The 17,320-nt window shown below is 42.6% G+C and overlaps 1 protein-coding gene across 1 annotated transcript in view; it reads left to right on the top strand.

The window, feature by feature from the left end:
• Positions 1–17,320, top strand: part of IGFBP7 (insulin like growth factor binding protein 7) — a 72,918-nt gene that overhangs the window by 51,551 nt on the left and 4,047 nt on the right. The window contains exon 2 of the mRNA XM_042936292.1: positions 10,715–10,824. Coding sequence (XP_042792226.1) covers positions 10,715–10,824 — 110 coding nt within the window. The remainder of the gene's footprint in view (positions 1–10,714; positions 10,825–17,320) is intronic.

Raw genomic sequence — 17,320 nt, forward strand, 5'->3', positions numbered from 1 at the left:
GGGTCTGTTGACAGAGACGAAGCTTTGAGGGTGAGCAACCTCCAGGCTTTGAAAGATTTTCCCTTACAACTTGGTTCAGGAAACATTTCCTGATGCCTGACCATGCCAGGCACTGAGTACATATGAAGAGAAAGGGGAGTGGGCAGGGACTCAAAGATGAAACATCTTGGGGGAACTGTCTAGGTTTCTAGGAATCCCAGAATCAGGTGGCAAGAAGTGCCCTTCTGTGGAAACTTCCCCACCCAATTCTGTGCTTATGGAATAGGAACAAGTAACCAAAATTTTTCTATGTTGGATTTAAGATGAGTCATAGTCCAGACAGGACAGGCCCATGAAATGTAGAAAAAAAAAAAAAAAAAAGTATTTCCAAGGGTACGTTAAGATACACCCACATGACTAGGGAGTTTCCCTTCATAATGGCATCCCATATAAAGTCAGTTCTTCCATATACTCAAACCAAATAAAGATCTAGCCTGCTAATTTAATTTGTATGGACATCAGTCATTCTGGTAGTGTGATGGGAGTTTAGGTATTTCAACTTCCATGCGAGCCCTGCTGAATAAATGAACTCCTCCCTTGGCATTGTTGCTGACACAGACCCAGGTGAGCTCATCTACCACGTGGCTGCCACAGGGATCACTCCACCTTACACATCTGAACCTTTCATGGATTTACTTTGCCTAACGCAGGGTTCACTCAAAGGTGACCCCAGACCACGTGTGCCAGAATCACCTGTGGGCGGCAGTCACTCCTTGGGGTCCGACTCTTGGTCTGTACCCCACTTCTCGTGCTAGACCCAAGTTAGGGGAAAAGAACAAGAAAATATTGTCAAAATAAGAGATTTGTTTGTAAGCAAGAGATTGTAAGAAGAAGCTTTCTGCTTATGTTCCATGGTCAGACTTACTGTAAAAATTTTGAGATGCTGCAAGATTCACAGTCATAGGATGAGATGTGAATACTATGATATCTACTACAGTTTAAAAAAAAAGTAGACAAGGGGTATCTGGGTGGGTCAGTTGGTCAAGCGTCTGACTTTTGGTTTCAGCTCAAGTCATGATCTCATGGTTTGTGGGTTCGAGCCCTGAGTCGGGCTCTGTGCTGACAGCTCAGAGCCTGCTCCGGATTCTCTGTCTCTGCTCCTCCCCCACTTGTGCCCATACTCTCTCTCTCTCTCAAAATAAATAAACTTAAAAAACTTATTTTTAATAGAAAAAATCGACTAATACACTCTAGGAAGATTCTCAGCGTCAAATATTGGAGTCAAAATGGGGTGTCTCATTAAAGCCCAGAGGTAACTAGGAGTCAGGAAATGTAACTCACAGGACTGGAGCACACCATCACCAGGGTTCTGTCTTTGGACAGTCTGCTTTCGGACGACTGCCCCTACAAATGAATGGCTCACGGCTGGCGAAGCAGCACCTTAGCTGTCTCCTGCTCTGCCTTGGGCAGGGTGGGGATGGTCAGGTGGTCAGTGAGCTGAGATCCCTCAGAGAAGCTGCCCCTGGGCCGGAGAGCCAAAGCTGCCTTCCTTCTATACGAGGGGCCCCCCGCTAACCTTCCCAGGGCTAAAACGTAAGCTAGACAATATTTGCCTTGGCACCACTGGTCCCCGCAGTCTGTATCTGTTCCTCTCTTTCCATAGGGTTCAGACCTCAGTGCCCAGATGGTACCTCACATTCAGCAAATTTAAACCCAAATCCATTTTTTGCACCTTCTCCAATTCAGTGCCTTCCTCAGGCATCCTGTTCCTGCTCATGATGTAGCAGCCTCCTCTTACCCAGCCCCACAACTTTGGACTCAGCGCCCACTTCCCACATCCAGGCGGTTACTGGATGGCATTTGTTTTCCTGAATACTCTCTCCAGTCTGCCACTGTCCTATCTGTTCTCATTGCTACAGCCTTGACTTAGCCCCCTACTCCTGCTGCAAAGGCCTTCAGAATCATGTCCTGAAATGCTACCTGCATCATGGCTGCCCAGCATTCAGGAGACACATTCAGCCATAAAGCCCCACCTCCTGTACCTTCCACTGTGCCCCACCCCTGATCTCCGATCCTCTCCTTTTATGCAACGCTCTCAGGGAGCCAGACTGGTGTGCTCGCTGTTCTGCCCACAGGCAACTGTTTTCCTGCCTCCACACCTCTGCTGAGACAAGTCCCTAAAGGTGAACACTTCCTTGTCAGAAGGCCTATTTCTGAACTTCAGGGCCTACTCAGACACCATCTCCTTTCCCTAACCACCCCAAGTCCAAGTAGTGTGTTGTCTCCATTCTCTGAATAAACAATTTTTATCAACTCCAGTCATAAGGAATTTACTTTGAAACAAAAGCAAGAGTTAGTACGGTTTACCCCATGCCTCAGGTACCGTGCTAATTACTGTATCTTGATTGCTCTCTCTGATACTCTCATGATTTCTATATTGTTACCCCATTTCACAGATGAACAAACTGAGAGAAGTTAAGTAACTTGTGCAGTGTCACATTACTCAGAAGTAGTAGAATTGTGCATCCAGGGTCTGTGCTCCAAACTCACTGTATAGTCTGTTACCTCTCCAGCATTTTGTTCTTAGTCTAAACTGTTAACCTTCCCCCATTGTATCCCAATAGATCATGTTTGGAGGAAAGGAAGCAATTCTTCTACACTTTTGCCCCCGGCAGTGTTTGACAGGGCCCCATCAGCATAAACTATTGGGTCTTCATTCAGACTAAAGAGTAAATGACTAACAGTAGCTACCATAACCAGGTGACTTTGCCTTAAACTAAAACCCTGAAATTAAACCTGTTTCATGCTGTTTGCAATTTAGTCCTTTTTCCTCCTGCCCTTGCTGTCCTCCTCTGATGCCTTTGAGATTGTGTGCTAGATTCCTGTATCAAGCTTCAGCTGCTACATCATGCCACCTCTGGAAGTTCCCGAAATGACTTGCCTTGGCAGATGACTCTGCTCTTTAATTAGCCATAAAGCTACTGCTTCCCCTTATTTAATATCAGGAAGTTTTCACGTGTTTCATCCCCTTCCCCCTCTTGGCCATAGGGCCTTCCTACTATTCTTTTCCCAGTTTGTACTTTTGTTTGGTGCTTTTCCCTTTGAGTGTTATCATAATCCCATCTGGGGAATTTTGCCAAGATGTCTGAACTCTTTATCTCCATATGTGGTATCACAGTTCTTTCTTAAACCCTCCTTTTTTGGTATAAGTGCACATACTGTGTATGAACTATTCCAAGACTCAGCATCCTTAGGAGTCCAGATGAGTGTGGTTTGCAAATCTACCATAACTTAGAGAAGTCTTTATACTCAGCTGTCTTAGCCATGTTGATAAGTACTCAGTGAGAGCTATAATGTTAATCATATAGCCCAACATGATACAGAGACCCTATTTTTCATATGAGGATGATTGCAGATCCTTTCCCTCACAGCAGACCTACTCTCCTTGTTTGGATTTGCGTGACTAATATACACAAATTAATTTGCATCCCCTGATCATATACAAACAGGTTAATGAGTGGGCAGTAGCCAAGACACATGGCTTAGGGCAAGAGAAAGTCAAGTAGAGGATTAAAGAAAATCTTGATAAATAATCTGCTAGCTGGTAAATAATAGGTGGTTCTGGCATCAGTTTGGTTAGGTTGTGTTGGCAATGTGTACACTGGTACGTTTTCAAGACCATGACCATCTACTCAATTCCATATGACTGATAACATTATGTTCTGAATTTACTGCTGCCCTTTACCCACTGCATATAATCCGAGCTGTCCCTCCTTCCAGTGAACACAAAGAACACCTGATTCTGGAGTTTCTGGCTCAGTTCTGACTCCATCAGGGCACTGGCATCTTCAATTAGCCCTGCTGGGGAAAGCATTAGAGAACAATGATGCACCAAGCTGTGAGGCACTGTGAACCCAACAAGATTTCAGAGAAAAAATAAGTGGGAACTATACCCATACAAAAATGCCAAAGGGGGGGGTCACACTTTAGCCTTGGAGCTTCAAATAAAGGATAGGGAGGGCATCCCAAGTAGGCTAGCACATCATCACAAGTATAATTTCGGGAAGTGGTAATGAGCATGTAATGGTGGATGAACATGATTGCTAACAGCAGAGATTGAGTTTGGGTAGAAGTAAGAAAGAACATATTTGTAGGGTGAAAACAAAAGAGATGAGAGAAATGGAGAAAGCAATGAAGCAAAAAACAAAAAAAAAAAATGTGTGGTTGAATGTGATATCAATAAAAGAAGACAGAAACTGACTTTGGGGAGAATTTAACTTTTGACTGTTTTCCAGACTCAGTGGAATATATTCAGCTTCAACACATGACTTCTCCTAACATCTTCTATGTAGCTCTTTCAGATTAAAAAATTGGCTAAGTAATATCTGATACCTTTATAAGCTCTATTTTATTCATCACTGGGAGAATGAACCTTGTTATGAGTCACATACATTGCATTAAGGTAGGGGAGGAGAACACTGAACTGGTTCACAGGGCATGAGAGCTCCAGAGCCAAGTGTTCTGTCCCCAAGATTGCTTTGTTTTGTGTGTGTGTGTGTGTCTTTTTAATAGGAACATGGTAAGGACATCTCAGGTTGTGTCGGAGGAGTGTTTTGTGCTCTGTAAGAGACTACAAAATTGTTCACAGACTTCTTTTACATTATCCTCATGCTTTTTATAGGATAAGAAATTTTAACTCTCTTCTCTCTACTGCATCTTCATGTAAAATCAGCTCAAATGCGTTGTTGATCAAATTAAAAGTTCTGTTTCAGGATCTTCTCCTTAGGACATTTGTGTGTTTGGTAAGAACTGCCATTCTTAGCCTCTTCTGACTCAAATGAAATATTCCAAATTTAAATCCATCCATCCACCATTCTTCCTTTTTTGTATTTTTCATGATTTCTCAGAACTCAGCTCTTTCTAGGTTATAATTGAGTATTCCTAAAATAATCTGATAATTTGTGGGTAATTTGTCTAGAAATTAAAAGAAGCTGAGGAGGAGGATGTAAATCTAGGTGGAAATTGTGTGGGAGACTTCTGACTCCTTCTAGGTGCTTTTAAGGTGATACTGATTCATTAAATTGAATTTTAGTTCTTTTCCAAACTCAGTACTTTCTTCTTCCTGGTTATAATTTCATTTAGGATCTGTCTTTCTTCATTTTCTCTCTCTTCTTCTCCTCCTCCACTTCCTCCCTCTTTCCCTTCAAGGAGTGATTAAAGAGAAGAGACCACATAAGGTTACTAGGCAAGAGTCGGGCTCTGTGCTCACAGCTCAGAGCCTGGAGCCTGCTTTGGATTCTGTGTCTCCCTTTCTCTCTGCCCCTCTCCCACTCAACGCTGTATCTCCCTCTCTCTCAAAAATAAATAAACATTTAAAAAAAGAGAGCTTGGATGATAATTGAGATGTGAGAGGTAAGAACAGAAAATGGAGTAGCCTGGTTTGAGCCTAGTCATCTGAGACAGATATGTGTCTCTGAGGTGAGAAAGCCTTGGGGTGGACTCCTCATGCCAGCCACTGGGCAGCCCTTTGGGCAGCTTGGCTGCCTCCTGGGGTTGGCCAGGGCGGGGAAGGGGAGGAGACAGGTGGGGGCATTCAATAATTCTAGGTACAGGATGTTTGCTAGACAGATGTTTGAGCAGCCTGAAGTGCTTACTGGAACAAAGGCAAGGATAAATAAATAATTGAGCCTATCCTGGTGTTGGTCCCTATACATTTAAATATTCTGCAACTTGCTTTAAATGGAATCCAAACACTGAGCATGATTTACACAGTAACGTTGTTACCCTTGGCCCAGCCTTGAGAACTGATTTTGAGCAGAAAGCTCAAAAGCCTGAAAACAAGCTCAGAGTGAACTAAAACTTCCTTTACTCTGAAAAACAGAAATAAATTCTGGATCTTCTTTGGACTCTTGGAAAAAAGGCAGAGTGGAAAGAGAAGCTATTTGGTAGAGTCATTTCACTGAGCTTTCTCCTGAGGTAGAACAGAACCTTCAGGAATTGAATTGCATGATAGACCTGCAATTCAAGAGGATTGTTGGCAGTGAAATTGCTTATCGGTAGAATATATGGAACGATGGTTCTGGTTCTTTAGATCGGAGGAGGGGAGTAAAGTGTTGTTGGATCTGCCATCGTATTAGCCCAAAATGTTTTCACCATCCCTTCACTTCTGTACAAAACCTGTCCACTTGGTGTCCCTATGGGTCACCATTAAGTCTCTTTCTTACTGTTTTTCACAATGTATCATCATCACTCATTTTTCTATAATGCTGCTGTATTCTGCCTTCATCACGAGTTTGTCCACTGTCTCTTCATACTCTGAGGGAATTTCCAGACCAGTGAGTGGCAAAGAATCAGGAGTTTAGTAAGTAGGTGACCCAGTGGGTATCAGCACCGAACAGAGTAAACAGGAAGAATCTGAAACCATGGATTCTTCCAACTCGGGAAGTCAGATTGAAGCCAGCCTGCCTCCACCTACTCCAGGAGGTTGGTTGATCTCTTGAGTGTTAGTCTAATTGTTCATTGATCTGACTTTGCTTTGCAAGACACTACATATCAAACTCTAAAGGCCATTCTATAGGTCAGCACTTTCCAGGTTAAATATTGTTTATTAAAGTTTTCATTGTGTTATTGAATCTGTCATTTGTTCAAGGACATATGAAATAGCCAAGGGTTTTTGTAAATGTGGTGCAGCAAACTGGTCCTAATGGCCCCTCTGCTCCTCTGCCCCATCAACTCAGCCAGATTCAGTGAGTAATACAGAATTTATGGATTCTATACATACAGGATATGTAGGATTCTTGAGATAGCCTGGTAGCAGAATTGAAGAGATCATTTATGTTCTTCGAACCGTCCGAATATTGACTCAGCCCATTCACCTCATTCCTAATATGTATCTTAGGGTTGGGAGAGAGAAAGAGGAACCCACAGCATGATTTGTCCTAATCTTGAACTGTGTAGCAATGGCTCCAATTCAAAGTATTCCTGGCTTCAGATGTTTGGAAAGAATTCTTGCTCTTCCTGAAATGGAATTCCTTATTCTTCTTGGAATAAGGAGAAGATTGGAAATGGATGGGTATAATGGATCTGCCCTCTATTCAGTATTATAGTTTGAACACTTTTCTAAATTATACCATAGTCATTGGTACACGGATAGACACATAGACCAAAGGAACAGAGAATAAAGAATCCAGAAGTAGTCCACACATATACAATGAATGAATTTATCATTACGATTCACTAAGAAAAGGATGGCCTTTTCAAGAAATAATGCCAAAGCAGTTGATGTCCTTGCAGGGTGAGGGGGTGTGAACTTTGACCTCTATGTTATAACATCCACAAAAATTAATTCAGGATAGACCACAGACCTAAATGTGAAAGGTAAAACCATAAAGCTTGTAGAAGAAAATGGGAAAACAGGAGAGATCTTTGTGACTTTGGGCTGGGCAAAAATCTCTTTTTAACATGGCACATAAAGTACTAATCATAAAAGAAAAATGTAATAAATTGGACTATATGAAAACTAAGAGTATCTTAGTTTTAAAATTATGCCATAGGAAGACTTCAGAGCATGTCTTCAAGGTCTGTGACAGAAAATCAGGCTGGAATTCTTCCACAGGCATTCCAGAATGTGCCCCCCTGACAAAGATGGAGGACCCTGCTACTCATTGTGACTCTAAGGAGATGGATGCAAGTTAAGATAAGTGGTTTGTTGCAAGGCTGAGGCTCTGAGACCTCACAATAAAAAATGTCTTCTGTTCCTTGTGTGGTTTTAATACATGAGAGGCAGCTTTGTTCCCAAGCCCCTCCACAATGCTGAACACTGGAGTATTCTTTTCAGAACAATCTCTTGGGATCCCCTGAGCTTTGAGGTCATCCTGACAAGTCTGTGTGTGGGAAGGAGGACAGAGCCACATGGAAGTCCTCAGAGAGGTGAGCGAAAGTAGTTCACATTCCAGCCAGATCCGGTTCTCTGGTCTCCAAGCCCCTGGAGGAAGCCTGAGATGGGATCGGGCCCAGCCCAGCCCTTTGCGGGGTCCCGTGTTGTTTCAGTCAGACTAGGAAGCATTGGAGACAGAGCCAGAAACATACATAAACACACACTGCCATGCTCCCCACATCCACATTTGCAACAGAAAAGCCAAGACCCCAGGCCACGATAGATGCTTCCTCTTCAGACCTAAGATTTAGAGGAGAGGAAGCACAAAATATATTTAGAGCTTTCAAAACTTTGATTGTTTTGCACATTCTTACAAAGGGGAAAAAAATAAAAATACCCCAAGGGATTAGAAAAAAATCAGCATCTAATACTTGAGATGAGTGGGAAAAATCTTCTGTGCTGGAGTCATTTCCTTTCTGTTTCAAGAAATTATTAGCGTGCTGGAAATAGCCTGTTGCAAAAGGGGAGACTTCGTGTCCTTTGAATGCTGATTATGCCAGAAAATTTTCCAGGCCTAGAGGGGAAGTTGTCCCTTTCCCAGGACACTGATGCAAGATGACCCTATAGTTAGACATTTTATTTGGCTGGAGGACCCAAGGAAGTGGAGAGCTGAAATTCAGAGGGGACGATTAACTCATTCATTCAAGAACCGGCAGTGAGCATTGAGGACAGGCCGGCTTTGGTTCTTGAGAAGTGTGCTGTCATACCTGGGAGGGGGCTGAGGTGGCAGGGAGGGCAGGCTCCCAGCTCTGCCTCCCTGTTCTGTGGACTGACCCTAATCTCTCTGAAGGTCCCTGTGCCCACAGCCTGGCATTCTTAATTAGCAGAAGTGAAATATTAAGTACAACCCACTAACAAGCAGGTGTGCGAGCCTCTTCTACAGTGGATGCTGGGGAGCTGCCCCCCACTCCCCAAGGAGCAGTAAGCGAGCCCAGCTCTCTCTGTCTGTTGGTTTCAAAAGTGTTGCATTTCAGAGCTGGACCAGCAGGTGGGGTTACTTGCATCAGGTCCAGGTGATGTGTAAAGGATTGGAGTCCTGAGACTTTCCTATGGCATCTTACTTAGGTATTGCTTGGCTGATTGGAGCAGGTATCAGCACTTCTTCCATAAAGGCCCAGATTGTCAATGTTTAGGCCATACAACCCTGGCCACAATTGCCAGACTCTAGGCATGACTGTGTTCCAATAAATCTTAATTTATGGACACTGACATGTGAAGCTCTTTTAATTTTCACAATTTTTCCCCCCACCAACCATTTAAAAACACAAAGACCTCTTAGGACCTGTGCAAAATCAAGTGGCAGGCCAGGCTTGGCCCATGGGCCATAGTTTTTGCTGGCCCAAGGATGTCTTTAGGAACAAAAAGGATGTATACCATTGTTGGTGGTCCTGTGTAATTACCGGAGGGGATAGATCTGATACAGAAGCCCTAGAGATGTGTTTCAGAATTGGTGGAGGTGGGGAAGGGGAGATATCACTTAGGCTCTCCCTGTGTGGACGGTCTCATACCTGTTGAGGCTTTTAGGCAGTGCCTTGACAGGTTCCCCCACTTGCCAATGCCCCCTTGCCCAGGAGCTAGACACTTAGAACTCTGGGAAAGAGCTATCTCCTTGGGTGTCCTGGTCACACACAAGAGACCTGTCACTGCTGCTGTTTTATCCACTGCATCCCCCAACTGAGAAGAAAGACCTTTCTACCTTCTCCCTGGATACCCAGGCCGCTTCTGTTCAGAAGTACCTTTGCAGTCTCCAGGGCACACAGCACTCTACATTTTTGTCTTAGATGAAAGTCATCCATTCCTGCCTGATCACTTTGATTTGTCAATCTTAGACCCTAAGCTTCCTAAAACAGGGACTGCCATCTTTTCTGGGTGCTCAGCACCTTTTCAAATATCTTCTTAGATTTTTTTCTTTCATTACCTAAGGAGTGGTTGGGTTGGGTATTGCCCTCTCCACCAAAAAAATATAGAAATTCTGATAAACAAAAAGGAAAAACATTAAACATTTTGGAACTGAACTTCCTTATTTTGGAATATCCTAGATAATGCAAAACAACTGGTAAATTTATTTATTTTTTATCTTTTAGTATAAAGTGTTTATTTTTCTTTAATATACAAAATCTATTGTCAAATTGGTTTCCATACAACACCCAGCGCTCATCCCAAAAGATGCCCTCTTCAATGCCCATCACCTACCCTCCCCACCCTCCCACCCCCCATCAACCCTCAGTTCTCAGTTTTTAAGAGTCTCTTATGCTTTGGCTCTCTCCCACTCTAACCTCTTTTTTTTTCCTTCCCCTCCCCCACGGGTTTCTGTTAAGTTTCTCAGGATCCACATAAGAGTGAAAACATATGGTATCTGTCTTTCTCTGTATGGCTTATTTCACTTAGCATCACACTCTCCAGTTCCATCCACGTTGCTACAAAGGGCCATATTTCATTCTTTCTCATTGCCACGTAGTACTCCATTGTGTATATAAACCACAATTTCTTTATCCATTCATCAACAACTGGTAAATTTAAACCATTAAACATGATTTGAGGGAGTAGAAAATTTTGTAAATAATAAATTTACAATCATTCATCCTAATGATTTTTGTTATTTAGATGTATACATTTCCAGAGCAGAGCTTAAAATCATGCTGGTCACAGGGGGAAACCAGTCTGATCTTTGAAATTTGTCTAGATAATGCACAGAAGGGACAGCCTCATAAACATAATCAAGAACTTACTGGCTAGCATGCTGACTGATGTTAAAGACTGTTTAAAAAGACGGGTTTGGCTTTGTGTCCTCTCGTGTAGGTCCTTCCATTGTGACACCTCCCAAGGACATCTGGAATATCACTGGCGCCCAGGTGTACTTGAGCTGTGAGGTCATCGGAATCCCAACCCCTGTCCTCATCTGGAACAAGGTCAGTGACACAGATTTCAGGAAGACATCCTCCACTGACAGTCTCCCCTCTCACTGTGCAATGATGGCAGTAATCTAAAACCTTTGGCCTCTTCTATTCCCTGCAGCTCCTCAAATGTGGTGAAGCCTTGTGGCCATCTTGCAGACACCTCGCCTGGCTCTGTTGAACAATTTTACTGACCTCAAAAATAATCTCTGCTTTTGTTGTCAGTGCCTGAGAAGGGAGCCTTAGGAACTAGAAAACTATAACGCTGAACACACTAACCCACCCTCTGAGCGTGTGCATGTGTGAGTGTGAGCATGAGTGTGTGTGTTCCCATCGGAGACAGTATAGCATAGTGGGTAAGGATGTGAGTCTCTTAACCAGATTGTTAGAGTTCTAAGCCTGGGCTTTCTTAGCCTGAGCGGTATTAACATTTTGAAACAGACGATTCTTTGTTGTGGGGGCTGCCCTGTGCATCATCCCTGACCCCCTATCTACCAAATGCCAATAGCACCCTCCCTGAAGTTGTGGGAAATGTCTCCTGGGGGAAAAATCTCCTAGAATGAGAATGAGTGCTTTAAACCTCAGTTTCCTCCTTTATGGTGAAGGCAGCATATAATTTCTGTAAAGGTTGCATAGAGTAATGCAGGTAAAATTACTTGGCTTGTTATCAGATACATAGCTAGAATTCAGTTGATGGTAGCTACTGTTCCTGGAAATATATCTCTTCAAGTGGCATTATCTTGTGTAACTGTCTTCACATTTGAAGGACAGCATATTCTCAGCAAGTCTGTAGAAGGCAAAAGAAAATACTCATTTGCCAGATCAAATAATACTTAACAGTTATACTGTACATTATTTTTCATTATGTCCTTTTTTGTGCATTTTGCCTCGGTTAAGGCTCACGACAGCACTATGGAGTAAATATCATCAAACTTGTGCCAACAAAAAGGAAATCTAGTTTAAGTAAAAAGGTGTAACCAGATACTCTTTTTTGGCTGGTTTACTTCTCCAGCAAGCTCTAAGGTGGTCTCTCTTGATTATTTTGTTTGCTGGTATCTGACCAGAGGATCAACTTCTAGAATTCCAGGCGGATTGTGGCTCCTGTGGTCAGAACTCTTTATGTTGCAAGTTGTAGAAACTCACTTCAAACTACTTTGGGCAAGAAAAAGGGAGGGTGAGGAGTGGTGATTCCAGCCTCTGGGACAGCTAGATCCAGGTACGCAAGTGGTCAGGACTCTTCGATCTCAGTGTATTGGTCTCATTTTTTTCTTTTACCTCAAGAAGCTTCCTCCGCACCTTAGGCCACATTGTCACTGGCAGCTCCAAGCTCATGTTATTATCACAGCTTGAAGACTCCAGAGGAAAGAAAGGGCTCCCCCTCTCCCTGCTGCATTGTAAATCCCATTGAAGGACCCAGGTCGGGTCACCTGCTGCCCTCTGGCTCCCCCAGGTGGCCAGAGGGGTGCATCACCCCCCCTACTGCCCCCCCCCGCCCCCCCCCCCCCCCCCCCCCCCCCCCCCCCCCCCCGCCAAGGGAACCATCCGGTTGGGAGGGAAGGGTGATTCCAAAAAGTGCCTGGGAGTGGGGGTGGGCAGAGACTCCACCAGCTACATTACAACTAACTTTTACAGCTGAAACTTCTGTTGAAGAGAATAATAAAATTATACCTCCATAAATTTCTTTTTGGAAGGGGAGCAAGGAGCAAGCAGTGAAGAGCAAAAATGCAGCCAGTGGATGTGCGCCTCCTGACAAAGCTGCTGCTGCTCCTCGTTGCTTATTTGGAGGCTTTGTTCAGAGGGTGGAGAAGCGGAGGAACAACTTTTCCAAAGAGTATCCATAAAAAGCTCTGTTGCAGTTCTCTAGGGATCAGGGTGACCCAAGTGTCTGGAGTCTATGACCTTATTGACAAATCTTGGCAGGGAATGATTTCCTCAGTCCTTGCTCTGCCCCACCCCAGCTAACATACATACATACATACCAGGGGAATAAATCTGCCTTGAAATCTTTTCCTTTAAGCTTTTGGGATAATATGGAGCAGAGCCCACGGGCTTCCCTGAGGATTTGTGGCTGGAGGTGGGGGACAGAGGAGACTTGCCAGAAACAAGCAAAAACCCAGCTGCCAGGCTCTGCTGAATTTTCTGTACCTTCTTAATGTAATTTGCCACATGCATGACCTAAAGCAATGTTTTTTTAGGCCGTGACCCATCAGTGAGTGTTCAGTTCAATGTTAGGGATCACAACCAGGAGATTCTTTTTTAACTTTTTTCTCTCAGCGTGGTTGCTTGCTTGCTTGCTTGCTCTCTTTCTTTCTTTTCTTTTTTCTTTTCTTTTCTTTCTTAATGTGTATTTATTTTTTGAGAGAGAGAGAGCACAAGAAAGGGATGGGCAGAGAGAGAGGAAGACACAGAATCGGAAGCAGGCTCCAGGCTCTGAGCTGTCAGCACAGAGCCCGATGCGGGGCTCAAACTCACGAACTGTGAGATCATGACCTGAGCCAAAGTCAGACACTCAGCCAAGACACCCAGGTGCCCCAGATTCTTTAAAAATAAAAAGAAGAACAGAAAATATCTTAAGGCACATCGATCACTTTTAGTAGGGGTGTCATTTCATACAACTTTTCTTTTGTATATTCCAGATCCCAATGCAGAATATACTTCTATGGGCCATGTCACCGACCCAAAAAATTAAATAGGCCGTTTTTTCCCCACTCTCCCTGTAACCAGACTGTTAAGAATACAAGCAAAAAAGGTCACGTTCAAATTCAATTTAAGCATAGAAATGATTTTTTATTATAAACGAATATTAGAATCTCAGTTGTTAAGCTGAAGTTCAAAGAAGGTAGCATGTCTTTCTTGCTCAAGAATTCTCAGCAAGAGCAGAGCTGACAGAACAAGACTGCTGCTCTCCAGACACTCAAGTAGTACCTCTTGTGGCTGCCACAGCCCAGTGAACGGTCTGTACTTTTCTGCCCTGTAGTTATCATATGATATTAACAAGCCCCATACTTTTTCACAAACCTCCAGCCTAACAAACATTCCAGGAGCAATATTTTGAAATGGGGAAATGAACTGAAATAGCCATATTTCAGACTGAAATAGCCTTAACCCAGGTAAGTCAGAGAGATCGTGCTTACAGAGAAGATAAATCATCTAGAATTCCTTCCAAACACTGGGAGTTTCTGAGACTGAGGCTCTCTATTCATTTCTTTTCCTGCCTTGAGATTTCTCCAGATTTGGGCTTGCAAAACCTAGAATATTTTTTTTTAATTAAAAATAGTAAGGGGGCGCCTAGGTGGCTCAGTCAGTTAACTGTCTGACTTCGGCTCAGGTCATGCATGGTCTCGCAGTTCATTCTCTGCTGTCAGTGTGGAGCTCGCTTTGGATCCTCTGTCTCCCTCTCTTTGCCTCTCCTCTGCCTCGCACATGTTCTCTTTCTCTCTCTCAAAAATAAACATTAAAAAAAATTTTTTTAAATAATAAGTGATAATGGTAATAAGGAGAAGCTCTCCAAAGATGTAAAAAGAGAGTTCAAAATCTCCCTTCTTCCTTCCACTCCCTAAAATAACCAGTGTGAACTGCCCTGGTTTTATCTTTCTATACCCTCACTTGTGCCCATACATACACCCACATATCCTCAGTATATGGAGTGAGGTAGGAATATAGTGAGCATATTACTCTGAAATTTGCTTTTCTCAATAAATACTTTGTGGGCATCCCTCTAGGTCTGCTTCTCAGCAACTACATGATATTCCAAGTATGGATCTCCATAATTACTAAATCATTCCTGTATTGTTTCTGTGGTTTCCAATTTTTGACCACGTTAAATAATGCAACCTTAAACATGAGTCTATATATATCCTATATTTAAGTCCTTCCCCCTGCCCCGACAGGATAGAGTCCCCCCAAAAGATACATGACTAAGTATGTCAAGAGATTTAATGCTAGTGTTAATAGACAATGTCAGATTACTTTCTAAATAGATTGTAGTAGTTCACACTCCCCCAGTAGGGATGGGTGCCATTTTCCTGCATCCTTACCAGCACTGAATATTGCCCTACTTTTTATTATTATTATTATTTTCTATTTTAGAGAGAAAGAGTGCAAGAGGGGGAGAGGGGGAGAGAGAGAATCCCAAGCAGGCTCCATCTTGGTATGCAGCCCAACATGGGGCTCAATCCCATGACCCTGGGACATGATCTGAGCTGAAATCAAGAGTTGGACGCTCACCCAACCGAGCCACCCAGGCACCCACTTTTTAATTTTTGTTAATGATGGGTAAAAGAATTCCTTTCATTATTGCTTTGATTTCCTTGACTACATTGAGAATATTTTTTTTCACACTGTAGTTTTGTGGGCTTTGTTTTTTGTTTTGAGAGAGAGTGAAAGCTGGGGAAAGGGACATAGAGAGAGAGAGAGAGAGAGAATGAGAGAGAGAATCCCAAGCAGGCTCCATGCTCAGTGTGGAGCTGGACACTCCCTGGGATCATGACCTGAGCCAAAATCAAGAATTGGACACTGAACCAACTGAACCACCCAGATGTCCCTTTCACATTGTAGTATTTAAATATTTTTGTGGTTCTACAACTTTTTTAAATATTTGTTTTATTTTCATTACCGTATAGTTAACAGTGTTCTATTAGTTTCAGGTGCACAATATAGTGATTCAGCAATTCCACACATCACCCAGTGTTCCTCACAAGTGCACTCCTTAATCCCCATCACCTATTTCAACCATCTCCTCCTCCGCCTCCCCTCTGGTAACTGTTCCCTGTAGTTAAGAGTCTGTTTGTTGATTTGTCTTTTTTTCCCCCTTTGGTTTCTTAAATTCCACATATGAGTGAAATTGTATGGTGTTTGTCTTTCTCTGACTTATTTCACTTAGCATTATACTCTTTAGCTTTATGTTGTTGCAAATGGCAAGATTGCATTCTTTGTATGGCTGAATAATAATACTCCATTGTGTATATATACCCCATCATCTTTAACCATTTAATAATGGACACTTGGGCTGCTTCTATAATTTGGCTGTTGCACATACTGCTGCTATAAACATAAAGGTGCGTGTATCCCTTTGAATTAGCATTCTGTATTTTTGGGGTTAATAATCAGTGCAATTACTGGATCATAGGGTAGTTCTATTTTTAACTTTTTGAGGAACTTCCATCCTGTTTTCCATAGTGGCTGCACCAGTTTGTGTTCCCACCAACAGTGCATGAGTATTCCTTTTTCTCCACATCCTCGTCAACACTTATTGTTTCTTGCTGTTTTGATTTTAGCCATTCTGACAGGTGTGAAGTGGTATCATTGTGGTTTTGATTTGCATCTCCCTTATGAGTGATGTTGAGCACATTTTCATGTGTCTGTTGGCCATCTGGATGTCTTTTTTAGAGAAATGTCTGGTCATGTCTTCTGCCCAGTTTTAATTGCATTGCTTTTTGGTCTTTATATATTTTATATATAAGGTCTTTACATACTTTGAAGAGAATATTTTCATGTTTGTGTTTTATATGAATTGCCTGTTCAAATATCCTTTACCCATTTTTTTATTTTTGAGAGTGTGAGGGTGAGCGGGGGAGGGGCAGGGGAGTGGGGGATAGAGGATCCAAAGCATGCTCTATGCTGTTAGCACAGAGCCTGATGTGCGGGTCAGACTCACAAACTGTGAGATCATGGCCTGAGCTGAAGTCCATCACTTAATCAACTGAGCCATCCAGGCGCCCCCCCCCCCCCCTTTACCCATTTTTCTGTTGGGTTGTTATTATTAGTCTGTGGCTTTTTGTACATGAGAGATAATGACCAACTTTCTCACATATTACAAATATTTTTTTCCTAGACATTTTGTCTTTGATGGGTTACAGTGGCTGGAGATCTGAAAGTTTCAACAGACATGTATTTATTTCATCATAAACCTCTTCAGAAACTTTACCAAAAAGGCACAGCAAATATGTTCCGTACTGCATAAATGTCCTTTAATGGTTCACTGAATGGTTCCCATTCAGTGAAGCTTCAAAATGTATTAACCTGTAAGAATCAGACTAATCCACCCTACTTCCAAAGTCATTGGCACTTTTTTATTATTAATTGCTTATCTGCAATAGGATTCAGGAAGACGTTGTTACAGCTAAAATCCAAGCAGAGAGCGCTGAAAGGACTTCCTGGGTCTTCCTGATTTTCTCCTAGCTGACCCTTTATGGTGAGCAGTGACTGCTAGCCAGGTTTTTCTGCCTAGATTTCTAAGGGTCAAACTCTGAAGCACTTACAGCCTATTGTAAATCTGTAGAATTGTTTTAGAAGCCACTTTTTTCAGCCTGCATATTTTTTCCCCCCAAATTAGAGAACACATTTATCAGTGAACTCCCCTTACATAAGGGAGCAGGGGAGTATGCCATATAAAAAATTCACTATGTAGTAATTCTTGACATTTCTACAGGTTTTCTATGTGGTATGTACCTTTTTACAATATATTAAAATATGAGTTCCGTTAAACATTCATTTTCTAATCCAATACTTA

This window comes from Panthera leo, chromosome B1, assembly GCF_018350215.1.
Source record: "Panthera leo isolate Ple1 chromosome B1, P.leo_Ple1_pat1.1, whole genome shotgun sequence".
Classification (NCBI taxonomy): Eukaryota; Metazoa; Chordata; class Mammalia; order Carnivora; family Felidae; genus Panthera; species Panthera leo.